We start from the raw sequence: 12,442 nt of genomic DNA, 5'->3' as shown, positions 1-12,442 counted from the left end.
AATATGTTTTGTTTTAATTTTGAATCAAGTTATTAAAAAAAGAAAAGAAAGACTAGGAGCAGGAAGACCCACACAGCCGCAAAGCTCACTGAGTAACCTTGGTCTTTCAGCTAGGGCTGAAGGATCAGTAAGTTTTGGTTCTCTCCATTTCTCATTTCCTCCATTTTGAATCTAGTGCTCCACATTTCTGCAGCAATCTGCCATTTTTGCTTTAAAATCCTCGCGAAAATTCTCCACCCTTTTAGCGCAAATTTCACCTAACAAATTCTTTTTTTGTATGCAGTGTGCATGCTTTTGCAAACAATCCACCCGACTGGAATGCATTCTTGTATATTATTTTCAGCGATACACACACAGTTATGCACACTTTCCCCATATGTATTCATTTTTGGGCAGCTTATTTGCTCAGAGAACCTGACGTTGCAAAATCTGGGTGAATTTTGAGCTGTGATTCGGTTCTCATATTTTTTCGGAACGTGCAAATTTGAGATTCAGCTTTAAATGCAAACTGAATCAAATTCACACACACACCCCATGTCTTTGCCCGGCCTGGTGTTGGTGTGAAGATAACAGGAAAGGGTGTGTGTGCGTTTGCATTCATGTGATGTTCCTCACCATGCGCTACTGTCATGGACTGGCTGGAGGCAGGAGGAGGAGGAGGAGGAGGAGGCCTGGACCCTCATGGTGGCACAGCGGGACCCAAGGGGAGAGGAGGGATTCCTGCTGCCACTGCTGCAGTCCTCAGCTCCACTCAACGCATCTGACAACAGTGATGGTGTCTGGCTTTGGGGAATCGGTTTCCTCCCCCCATGGCAGTAGATAAGAGGATCAAACAAAAGGAAGGCCTTAACAGTTAGACTCTTTAATAATTACAGCGAGAGAAGAAAGAACACATCTCCTGGAAATGGCGGTGCTCCCAATTAAGGTGTGCTCGTCCCGTGGGTTACCCGAGAGGCGAGGTCCAAGTCCGGTCCGCGGTCAAAGGTGCAACGTGGAGGCAGTCCGTAGTAGCTGAACCTGGGTGCAGGGCAGGGAGCCAGGTGAAGTCAGGAAGAGGCTTGCAAGCAGGGAACCAGGGCGGATCAGGAGCTCAGGCAGGAAAGCAGGACAGGGTTCAGGCAGGAACTAGCAACCAACAATGTTGCTCCCACAACTTGGGACTGGAGCTGGCCGGCTTTTATCTGCCCCAAGGCATAGGGTGGCCCCGATTCTCTGGTGACTCGCCTCTCCTGGCCTGGAGGCAAGCACTCCTCCTGCGGGAACTTAGTTCCCTTCCCTCCGCCTCTCTGCTCTGAGTCTGCAGCTCAGGAGAGGCTGGAGGGTTACCAGACCCAGAGGCAACCTCAGCTTCCTCTGACGGGGCTGAGAGTGGAGCACCTGCAGGCAATGGGTCCTCCATCACCTCAGGAGCCAGAGCAGACTCAGCTGGTGCCTGCACCTGAGGATCCAGCACAGGTGAGGACCCTTCAGGCTCATGCCCCAGCCCCGGCTCAGCTGGTTCTGGAGGCGGGGAATCCTGTGCAAGCTGGGATCTCTCAGGTTCAGCATCTGAGTCCGAATCCCAGGCCATCACACCAGGGACACTCGCCCCTCCGTCCCTATTCATCTACGTCACTCCTACGTTTTGTAATCTGAGCTTGTACCCACTGTGCTTTCTGTCCTGCCACTTTCTGAGCTCTCTGTGACTTTGGAGAAGGGGTGTGAATGCTTTCCAGAGATTGTGAACTCTCTCTCTTCTAGTGTTTCTTCTGCTAGCTATTCCCCATCCAGTATTTCCCAGCTTCTGCCTTCTGAACAATGCCCCTCTGCAAACCACTGTTCCAAATCTATGCTGTCCTCCTGTTCCTGGGGAGATTCAGGGTTAGGATCAGGGGGAGAGGGTGGCTCCCACCATTCTTCCTCAATGCAGCCGTCCTCAGCAAGGTCCCTGACAGATGGCGGCAGCAGGAGCGGTCTAAGGGCCCCGGCTCTTGCAGACACACAGGGGCCCTTCGGTGGTCCTAGTCGCTGACCATAGAGACTACGTTGCTGGCGCAAAAGTGCTGCCTTGTGAAATGACACAGGTCCCTCCTCTGACGCCCAAGGTGGGCTGATGGAAGCCTCATGGTTTTACCATATATCATCTAAGACTCCCTCATATAACCAAGACGTTTTTACACATGCCTCTTGCTAACAGTCGTTGGGGCAGCTCAGACAGACCCATCCGTTTCCCATACAGTCGTACCTTGGTTTTGAACAGAATGCATTCTGGGAGGCCGTCCGACTCCCGGAACCATTCGAAAACCAAGGCGTGGCTTCCAATTGGCTGCAGGAGCGTCCTGTAGCCAATCAGAAGCCGAGGAAGTCGTGCTGGACGTTCGGCTTCTGAAAAGCATTCAAAAACCGAAACACTCACTTCTGGGTTTCGATCGTTCGGGAGCCGATTTGTTCAGGAGCCAAGGTGTTTGACATCCAAGGTACGACTGTATTCCATTGGCAGTAAGCATTTATAGGGGCCGTGGGGATGGTGACACGAATGTAGAATAGAATGTCCCTATTTTCACCGGAGGAATGATGGAGGGTCTGGGTAGGCTTCCTCTGAGCATGTAGGCTCTGTTTAGCTGTCATGGCTTCTGACCACCAACAGATCCAATCTCCATGAATTTGTCTAATCCTGATCTAAAGCCCTTTTTCTTCTCTGTGGGCATCATGACCTCCCTTGGCAGTACGTTCCAAAACACGGAAAGGTTCTGGTTTTTCTCTTTTCATTGTCTACTCATCAGTTGCTCATCTTCCTCAGCAGGCCTTTCAATAATAATAATAATAATAATAATAATAATAATAATAATAATAATAATAATAATAATAACAATAATAATAATAATAATTCATTATTTATACCCTGCCCATCTGGCTGGGTTTCACCAGCCACTCTGAGTGGCTTCCAACAAAATATTAAAATACAGTGGTCTGTTAATTAAAATACAGTGGTCTGTTATAGCCGGATGCAAGAGTCACAGAAGGGCCAAACTGTGGACCTTTGTCGGTTTTGGACAGAGGTGTATGGTGCCAGTATGGTGTAGTGGTTAAGAGCAGTAGTCTCGTAATCTGGTGAACCGGGTTTGATTCCCTGCTCCTCCACATGCAGCTGCTGGGTGACCTTGGGCTAGTCACACTTCTCTGAAGTCTCTCAGCCTCACTCACCTCATAGTTTTTGTTGTGGGGGAGGAAGGGAAAGGAGAATGTTAGCTGCGTTGAGACTCCTTAAAGGGAGTGAAAGGCGGGATATCAAATCCAAACTCTTCTCTTCTTCTTCTGGAAGCCTGCTGAGGCTCATCTTCACGGCTTGTTCGTGAGGTCGGTTCGGCGGGAGCAATTTTGTCCTTGTGTGGCAGCTCCTTCCTAACAAAGCGCTAATACGGACAGCCTGCTGTAGTGCCGGTTTGACACACAGAGAGGAACGGGCGACGATGTGACCCCTTTCCTCTCTGTACGCCATTTCGCCACTCATTCCTATTCAACAGAGAGTCGAGTTTCACACTGCCATCTTTGGGGCAGCAAGCGTTGCATCCGATCAAATATGGATCTCTCTCCCCGTTGTTTCATTGCCTGGAACTGATGTCCTACTGGGACAAGCCCCGTGCCTTTGGAATTAATGTTCTACAAGGACATGCTGTTCCCACAAGTGGGGAAAACAGATAATCGTGGATGAATTTGCAAAAAAGGCCTGTCAGGAAGACCATAAGGACACAGTTGTGTGTACATTTGAAGTGACCTCAGCTTGCTTGTTTAAAAAGTATCGTAGCACACAAAGCTGGCGCCCAGAAAGGAATAGAGCTGGACCAGGGGTCAGCAACCTAAGGCCCAAGCGAGAGCCATTAAGAAACAATTCAAGACCACAGAGAGCCTAACTGGCAATGTCACAGAACTCCTTCTCCCTTGCCCTGAGGTGTGAACAGAAACTGGGGGTTTGAAAGGTGGCCAGGGTAACGGGATGTGAGGTGACAGGAAAAGAGAGTTTTCAGCAGGCTGTTCTGAGGAGGAGGAGGAGGAAGAAAGACTAGGATCCATCTTGGGCAGGTTGGCTGAAGGTCAGTTGGAAGAGGTCCCTTGGACTCCAAGGCTGTACAAGTCCCTCTTGAAATGACCACGCTGTAAGATCTGGACTCCCTCCATGCACACTGAAATTTAGGTTTATAGGTGAATAAACCATATTTCTTAAACCTACGGCAGTCTCTGACGTGTCTCGATTTTCCAAAGGAACACAGACCATGGGTGAGTGCCTGGAACCCCCCTGGGATTCTTGCAGAGTGTGGGTCGTCGCGCCCAACTTTTGTAAGAGTATGAACAGCTATTTCCTTTCTCAAATCTAAATAATGGCAAGCGGCTCTTCGCCTATCGAGAAGGAAAGGACTTGTTTTGCAGACAGGCTTAAGCCACATCAACTCTCTCTTTCTCTTTTTAAACACCAAGAAAGGCAGGCAGGTGCGGGTAGGAGCGTTGGGAAGAAAACCAGCATATAGTTCTGAATGTAACAATAGCTCATTTACAGTTTATTTTAAGAAATGTACAAAGAAAACATTGCACAATGTTATGGAGTTAAAGCTTTTTCTTTCTTTATCACAGAGTGTCACATAATGTACAAGCAACAGAGTCTATCTGAAATGGAGCAGAGTCCTCTTTTCCACAGCTGTTCACATGTAAACACAGTTGAAAACTCTCGTCTCAGGTAACACAATTCCTGGACGGCCCCCTGCTCTGTGGAGTAGCTGAAAAAATTAGATTTTCCAGTAGGCAAGTGGGAAAATCCAGTTTTGCCACTTGGAAGGAGAAAGAACCCCAACATGACTCCACTGACTAAAATGCAGGCATCCAATCCTGAAAGAACTGTAGTCTCTGCTTGGCGAAGGGGACGGGACAGGAAGATTACCTTTAATTGGGAGAAAAATTCACCTTGCTCAAGCAATAATCCAAGTACCCATTACCAGCGTTTTTCTCTCATTCTCCAAAGGTAAAAGGTAAAGGTACCCCTGCCGGTACGGGCCAGTCTTGACAGACTCTGGGGTTGTGCGCCCATCTCACTCAAGAGGCCGGGGGCCAGCGCAGCACACGGAAACGCCGTTTACCTTCCCGCCAGTAAGCGGTCCCTATTTATCGAACTGCTAGGTTGGCAAGCGCTGGGACTGAGCAGCGGGAGCGCACCCCGCCGCAGGGATTCGAACCGCCAACCTTTCGATCGGCAAGCCCTAGGCGCTGAGGCTTTTACCCACAGCGCCACCTGCGTCCCAATCATTCTCCAAAAGGCATGTACAAAACCGAACCAGTGATTTTGGGCGTCAGCTTAGCCGCTGCTGAAACAGACGCGGAGTTAATTTGGGGTGCAAAAAATAAATTCCAAAGTGCATTTTCCTACCTGAAATTGGCTTGCAAAGCTTCAGGTGGCTAGGCTTCTAATCTAAATTTTTAAAACGCATTCCAGATATTACCGGATTTGATGGATTACTATGTTTTATATATGCTGTAAGACGGCCAGAGTGGGCTGGGGAAACCCAGCCAGACGGGCAATGTATAAATAATAAAGTTATTATTATTATCATTATTAAGACTTGAGGTGCAGTTCATCAGAGCTTAAACCCAGAACCTAGTGGCAATTCTGGGGTTCAGTCCAGGGATGTGTTGAGTAAGAATTATTGAGGAATGGCATCCTGATAAAGCGAAAGCCTTCTGTGTGCAAAACTTTTTCTGAGGGGAGACCTACACTGGGTGGACACAAACCAGCTGTGTGGGATGGTAACAGGAAGGCCACGACACATGCATTAAAGGGACAATAAACACATGAAGGATGGCTGACCCTATTAGGGTGCCATGTGCGGTCTTAGTTTGTGCGCTAGACCTGTGGTGTGTACATAGGTAAAGGTAAAGGGACCCCTGACCATTAGGTCCAGTCGTGACCGACTCTGGGGTTGTGGCGCTCATCTCGCTTTATTGGCCGAGGGAGCTGGCGTACAGCTTCCGGGTCATGTGGCCAGCATGACTAAGCCGCTTCTGGAGAACCAAAGCAGTGCACGGAAACGCCGTTTACCTTCCCGCTGGAGCGGTACCTATTTATCTACTTGCACTTTGATGTGCTTTCAAACTGCTAGGTTGGCAGGAGCAGGGACCGAGCAACGGGGGCTCACCCCGTCGGGGGGATTCGAACCGCCAACCTTCTGATCGGCAAGTCCTAGGCTCTGTAGTTTAACCCACAGTGCCACCCGCGTCCCCGTGGTGTGTACATACACGCATACAAACAGAGTTGGTGCTTTTGGGTTCTGCTGTTGGTGGGTGTGCGTGTGCTTGGATTCCCTTCTGCTCCGCTCCTCAGAAGACATATGAAATTGCCTCCAAATCCAGTGCCGATACCCCTTCCTTCTTACCACCACCCCTAAAAATCACAGAATCATGGAGGGAAGCTCAGCTAAAGCAAGCAGAGGGCCTTCTCAGTGGTGGCACCCGCCCTGTGGAACGCCCTCCCACCAGATGTCAAAGAGAACAACAACTACCAGACTTTTAGAAGACATCTGAAGGCATCCCTGTTTAGGGAAGCTTTTAATGATTGATGCATTAAGGTATTTTAATATTTTGTTGGAAGCCGCCCAGAGTGGCTGGAGAAGCCCAGCCAGATGGGCGGGGTATAAATAAATTATTATTGTTATATTATTATTATTATTATTATTATTATTATTATTATTATTATCCGAGACAGATGGCCTTCCAACCTCTGCTTAAAAACCTCCAAAAAGGAGACTTACATATTTCAGGCCCTATGCAATCTGATCCAATTAAACAATTCCTCGGCGCCATCTATACTGTAAGACCAAAGTATGATTTTTTTAAAATAAAATGTTATTTTAAAAACTGCTCTGGGGAAAGGTGAGGTGGTGGTTTTGTGATGCTGTGCAGAGTTGCCATCTGGTGGAAGGAAGCAGAACTGGTTTATCCTGGACTCTACTCTGCAGAGAAGGTTGTACTGTACGTGTGGACCAAAACAGACTGCTCTAGTTATGCATGTCTATACATACCCACTATCTAGCAAATTGTTTGAAGTCCACAGGATGACACCCACCTACCCACTCACTCCTCATGGGTCAAAGGATGGTGGCTAATTTTCTATTAACCTCAATGTTTCCACTGTCAGAACATTTGCTGGTTCTGTTTGAAATTGCTCAGTGACCCTTCTCTGGGAGATAATTTATTTGCACACTTTTTTTTTAGTGGTTAGGAAATTGTGCAGAATCTATCTATCTATCTATCTATCTATCTATCTATCTATCTATCTATCTATCTATAAAAAAGGTAAAGGACCCCGGACAGTGAAGTCCAGTCAAAGACGACTATGGGGTTGTGGTGCTCATCTCGCTTTTAGGCCGAGGGAGCTGGCATTTGTCCGCAGACAGCTTTCTGGGTCATGTGGCCAGCAGGACTAAACTGCGTCTGGCACAACAAAACACCGTGACGGAAACCAGAGTGCACGGAAACGCCGTTTACCTTCCTGCTGCAGCGATACCTATTTATCTACTTGCGCAGACGTGCTTTTGAACTGCTAGGTTGACAGAAGCTGGGACCCCCCCAGTGGGGATTCGAACCGCTGACCTTCTGATCGGCAAACCCAAGAGGCTCAGTGGTTTATACCACAGCACCACCCATGTCCTTCCTGTCTGTCTGTCTGTCTGTCTGTCTGTCATCTATCTCTGCAAGTGGAAAAAATAAAACAAAAGCTTTATAACCTGACTGGATTCTTACATCAAGAAAACTACAGAAAAGGTGGCAGCCTTTTCAAAGTTCAATCAACTGCCGCAGGAGGTCAATGATCCACACTGCCCAATATACTGTTTCTAGCAGATGGCAATAATGGTTGCCTCAGAGGCAGAGTGTGGCAGACAGAACAAATAAACCAATTTCTAATTGTCAGATTCACTGGGGCGATGTAGGGCTGAGAGAGGGTAGTGAATACCAGTACTGTTTCCGTTCTTAAATATTCATGTGTCTCCCATTATTTAAACTGGTTGGGCTGGGGGCACAAGCCACTGGGAACATCTTGCATGGGTTCAGTTGATATCAACGGATGTTTACCAGGAATTTATTGCCTTTGTATTTCTGGGGGGCTGGTTCAATAAACTATTGGGTTATCCAGATAGCAGGTCCCTGCAGTTCAGTTCCCTTCCCTCAGCCCTGCGTGAGGGAACAACTACACAGACTCCAAGCTTCTAGGCCATACCCTGCGTGCTGTGTGGACTGGAGTGGGGGGGCAATGTGGGGAAATGGTGCCATCAGGACAGGACTTTGGGGCAGAAGAATGAATCTAAAATTACTCAAATGCACCACTGATGGAGTGGTGGGAGAGGCGAAGCAAAACGGTCTACGTATCTGGACAGAATATATAGGTACTATGTAAAAGCGCAGCACATCTTCCTAGGTGATTGGTAGAGAATGAGAACAACTTTAAAGCTGACATGAAACCCTGAGAACAGATCAGCACATTACTTTTGCTATTGTTTTATTTTTACTTTTAAAAAATAAACGATATAGAGAGTTCAAATGGTTAAGACTCTTAATTGCACTTTAAACCATTTCTAACACAAAGAAATATCTTGTGAGTCCTTCCAAATACTTGAAAGGAAAAAGCTGAAGCAAGTTTTTTTTTAAGACATTGTGGATTTTTGTTCACCAAACTGTCCCCTCATTTCAATTATTATTCAGCTCTATTCACCTCCCCTTTGCATGCTGGAAACACTCCTAAGCCAATTGCCTATCAGTCTGTTACCAGGAGATAACATTAAGAAATACTTCCTTTTTTTCATAAGAAGTCAGCCACAGAGCCCTATCCAGATGTTAATATCTGAGAACCAGTGCAGACAGCAGTTCTTCACTGCTTTTGGAAAAGCGGGCGAAAATGGCTGAAGACAGAAGTTTTCACAAAGTTTGTCCAGCAGATAGAAGTTGTTAAATCCAGGGCTCTGTGCACTCTGCTTTCCGTGATCGCATGGGCGCAGAATTTGACACTGGGCACTGAATTCGGCATCTTTAAAACCTCTGCTTTCGTTGAAAAAGCAAGCAGGTATCTAGGCCTTGAGGCTGCAAACATAAACCTTGAAAGTTTTGTGTGTGTGCATGTCTGTTGCACGCCAGTGATACAGAGGCAAGGCTTTTGTTCACCCCTGACAAGCAGAATGAATTATGGAGAATATGCAGCCACAGGAAAATCTGCGTAACTGATTCAGGCCACAAAACCCAGTTTTTCATACATTTTTCTTTTCAAGTGAAGCACATACACAACTCTGGTTGAGTTCCTTAAAACTGGGCTTCTGGTTCCATGCCTAAGCTTGAACATGGCAGGACTGAAATTATGAAGACTTGCATCTTTGGCCATTTCCTTCTCTTCTGGCTCTTCTTCCAAGACTTCTGAAAAACGCTAGTAATTAAGCACTGAAAGCAGAACTGGCCCTGGAACATGTGACATCACCTACCATTAAACTAAAACACCTGTTCTTTTCACCTGCAATAGAGATCGTTCACATTAACCTCATAAGGAAAAAAGAAGGTATCTTCGCTCATTGTGGCGAATCTGGACGACGACAACAACAAAACCCCAACTTGAAACCAGGAGAGGCTCTGTTTCCAAAGTTACGATGTTGAGCTGAGTACAAGGAACCTGGTAAGAGAAGGTGGTTAGCTCACTACAGCACATGATTTTGGAAGGGCCCCTGTGAGAGAAGTCTTTTGGATCTGGGTGCCAATTGACAGTTGGCCAAAAGTGCTTTGCATTATACAAACGACTCTTTCACACCACGTTTGGTGCCCCCCTTCTCTTTACTTTTGCTGGGGTCGTCTTCCTTTGTTCCGCCGGAATCTTCCTTCTTCTCTTTCGTTTTCCTGGGGTCGCCTTCCTCCTTTTTGCCGGGATCCTCCTCTTCCTTCGTTTTGCCGGAATCGCCTTCCTCTTTCCCCCCACGATCCACCTCTCTCTTGGTTTTGCTAGGATCGTCCGTAGTCTCTGCGCTGGCGACAGGTTTAAGTTCAATAGGTGGGGAGGTTTCTGGAGACACTTGGATGTCTACCTCTGAGCCCGAAGACCCATATATTTCATTCATTTTCTTCGCAATCAATCCTTCTTTCTCAGGGGCTCCTTCCAGCAGGGTCTCCTCATCCTGGCTGTGCCTGTACATGTAAGAGGCCTGTTTCATCGATCGCCTTAATAAATACCGCCGAAACGCCCGTTGGATTTTGGTGGCACACACCTCCTCTTGCTTCCTTTTCAGTGTGGTGGTGATGGGTTCGTAGGAGACCTTTGAGGGGTTGGCAGCCATAAACTTCTCCTCCATGGACTGCTTTAGGGCATCCATTTCCCCCGAGTCTCCCAGCACTTCTTTGGTAAGTGCGAAGAGGATGTCCAAGCAATGTATCTTATCCCCAGGAACCATGGGCAAGTCCAAAGTGATCAGCTTGATCTTGTTGGGCTTAGCGATCCGCAGCGGAGGTTGCAAGGTGTCCGCAAAGTCCGAGAGTATGGCGTAATCAATGAACTGCGTGGCGTCGGGGTCAAACTTCTCCCAAGTCTCATAGAACATCTCAAAGTCGTCTTCACACAGAGGTTCGCTGCTCTCCTCCGTGGCGACGTTGAAGTTCTCCAGGATGATGGCGATGTACATGTTGACCACTATCAAGAAGGAGATGATGATGTAGCTGCAGAAGAAGAAGATGCCAATGGCAGGGTTGCCGCAATCGCCCTTCACATGGCTGCCAGGGTTCTGCAGTTCGGGGTCACAGTCCGGGGGGCCGCTGTTCAAGATGGGGTTCAGCAAGCCGTCCCAACCGGCCGACGTGGTGATCTGGAAAAGGCAGATGATGCTGTTGCCAAAAGTCTCGAAGTTGAAGATGTCGTCCACGCCAGATTCCTTCTTCACGTAAGCGAAGTTGGACATCCCAAAAATGGAATAGATAAACATGACCAGGAAGAGGAGGAGGCCAATGTTGAAGAGAGCAGGCAGCGACATCATCAAAGCAAAGAGGAGCGTCCGGATGCCTTTGGCTCCCCGAATCAGCCGCAGGACACGCCCAATTCTGGCCAGGCGGATGACCCTGAAGAGGGTGGGCGATACGAAGTATTTCTCAATGATGTCCGAGAGGACAAGTCCTGAAAGACAGTTAGGAAGACGTCATTTTTTTCAGAACCTCTTGTCCATCATCAAAGAGATACAGTTTTTAAAAATTGTTAATAGCAAATGGATCTTAACCTGAAGCACCACTTTAGCTAATGGGACCTCAAGCTGCCGCTGCACCACCAGAGCACAATTTCTGTTCTCATCCTGAAGCAAAGTTCTTAACCTGAGGTAATATTTATGGGTTAGCAGAGTCTGTAACCTGAAGCATCTGTAACCTGAAGCGTCTGTAACCCAAGGTAAAGGTAAAGGAACCCCTGACCATTCGGTCCACTCGTGGCCGACTCTGGGGTTGCGGTGCTCATCTCGCTTTATTGGCCGAGGGAGCCGGCGTACAGCTTCCAGGTCATGTGGCTGGCTTGACTAAGCCGCTTCTGGCGAATCAGAGCAGCGCACGGAAACGCCGTTTACCTTCCCGCCGGAGCGGTACCTATTTATCTACTTGCACTTTGACGTGCTTTCGAACTGCTAGGTTGGCAGGAGCAGGGACCGAGCATTGGGAGCTCACCCCGTCGCGGGGATTCGAACCGCCGACCTTCTAATCAGCAAGTCCTAGGCTCCGTGGTTTAACCCACAGCGCCACCCACGTCCCATGTAACCCGAGGTACCACTGTATATATTTGTCCAGTAGCATCAAGAACAAACTTAGTTGGTCTCTAAGGTGCTACTGGACAATTTTTTTGTCAGATTTAAGAGTTATTAAGAAAGAGAGCAGGCCCAAATGCTGCCCATTTGCCACCTTCACATTTTCCTCACCTATGATGGAGATAATGACCACGACGAAATCAAAGATGTTCCAGCCGACTGTGAAGAAGTAGTACCGCAGGGCAATCATCTTGAGGAAGCACTCGGCCGTGAAGATGACAATGAAGATCAGGTTGATTTGGAAGAGGATGTTTATCTTGGTTTCGCTTTGGTCGTCTGTTTCCACCATCATCGTCACCATGTTAAGACAAATGAGGATCATGATGACTATATCAAAGGCTTGTTGGGTCACAAAGTCAAAGATCATCGCTTGGTATTTGTTCTTTAGTAAGGTGGAAGGCAGGCAGGCAGGCAGGCACAGGTGAGAGAGAGAGACACACAGGAAAGGGACAAAGACATACGGGCAGAGACAGACGAGGGAAGAGAAGAGAAGAGAAATGGAGGAGAAAACCCCACACAAGAATGTTCAAACGGGCAAAGAAATGGGAAAATAATAAATGTATGTGTGCTCCAAAAAGCTTTTGTGTGGAATAACAGGACAGTGTGCTGGACTTGGTCTG

General features: G+C 47.7%; 1 protein-coding gene across 3 annotated transcripts in view; it reads right to left on the bottom strand.

Moving 5' to 3' along the window:
* Positions 1-8,219: 8,219 nt before the first annotated feature.
* Positions 8,220-12,442, bottom strand: part of SCN4A (sodium voltage-gated channel alpha subunit 4) — a 97,523-nt gene continuing 93,300 nt past the window's right edge. For all 3 annotated transcript variants that reach the window (XM_028702755.2, XM_028702753.2, XM_028702752.2), the window contains 2 exons: positions 11,934-12,204; positions 8,220-11,152 (listed from right to left, as the gene is read on the bottom strand). In XM_028702755.2, coding sequence (XP_028558588.2) covers positions 9,783-11,152; positions 11,934-12,204 — 1,641 coding nt within the window. In that variant the 3' untranslated portion in view covers positions 8,220-9,782. The remainder of the gene's footprint in view (positions 11,153-11,933; positions 12,205-12,442) is intronic.

Source organism: Podarcis muralis, chromosome 13 (genome assembly GCF_964188315.1).
Source record: "Podarcis muralis chromosome 13, rPodMur119.hap1.1, whole genome shotgun sequence".
In the NCBI taxonomy this organism is placed as follows: domain Eukaryota; kingdom Metazoa; phylum Chordata; class Lepidosauria; order Squamata; family Lacertidae; genus Podarcis; species Podarcis muralis.
This window is presented reverse-complemented; position numbering and strand designations above follow the sequence as displayed.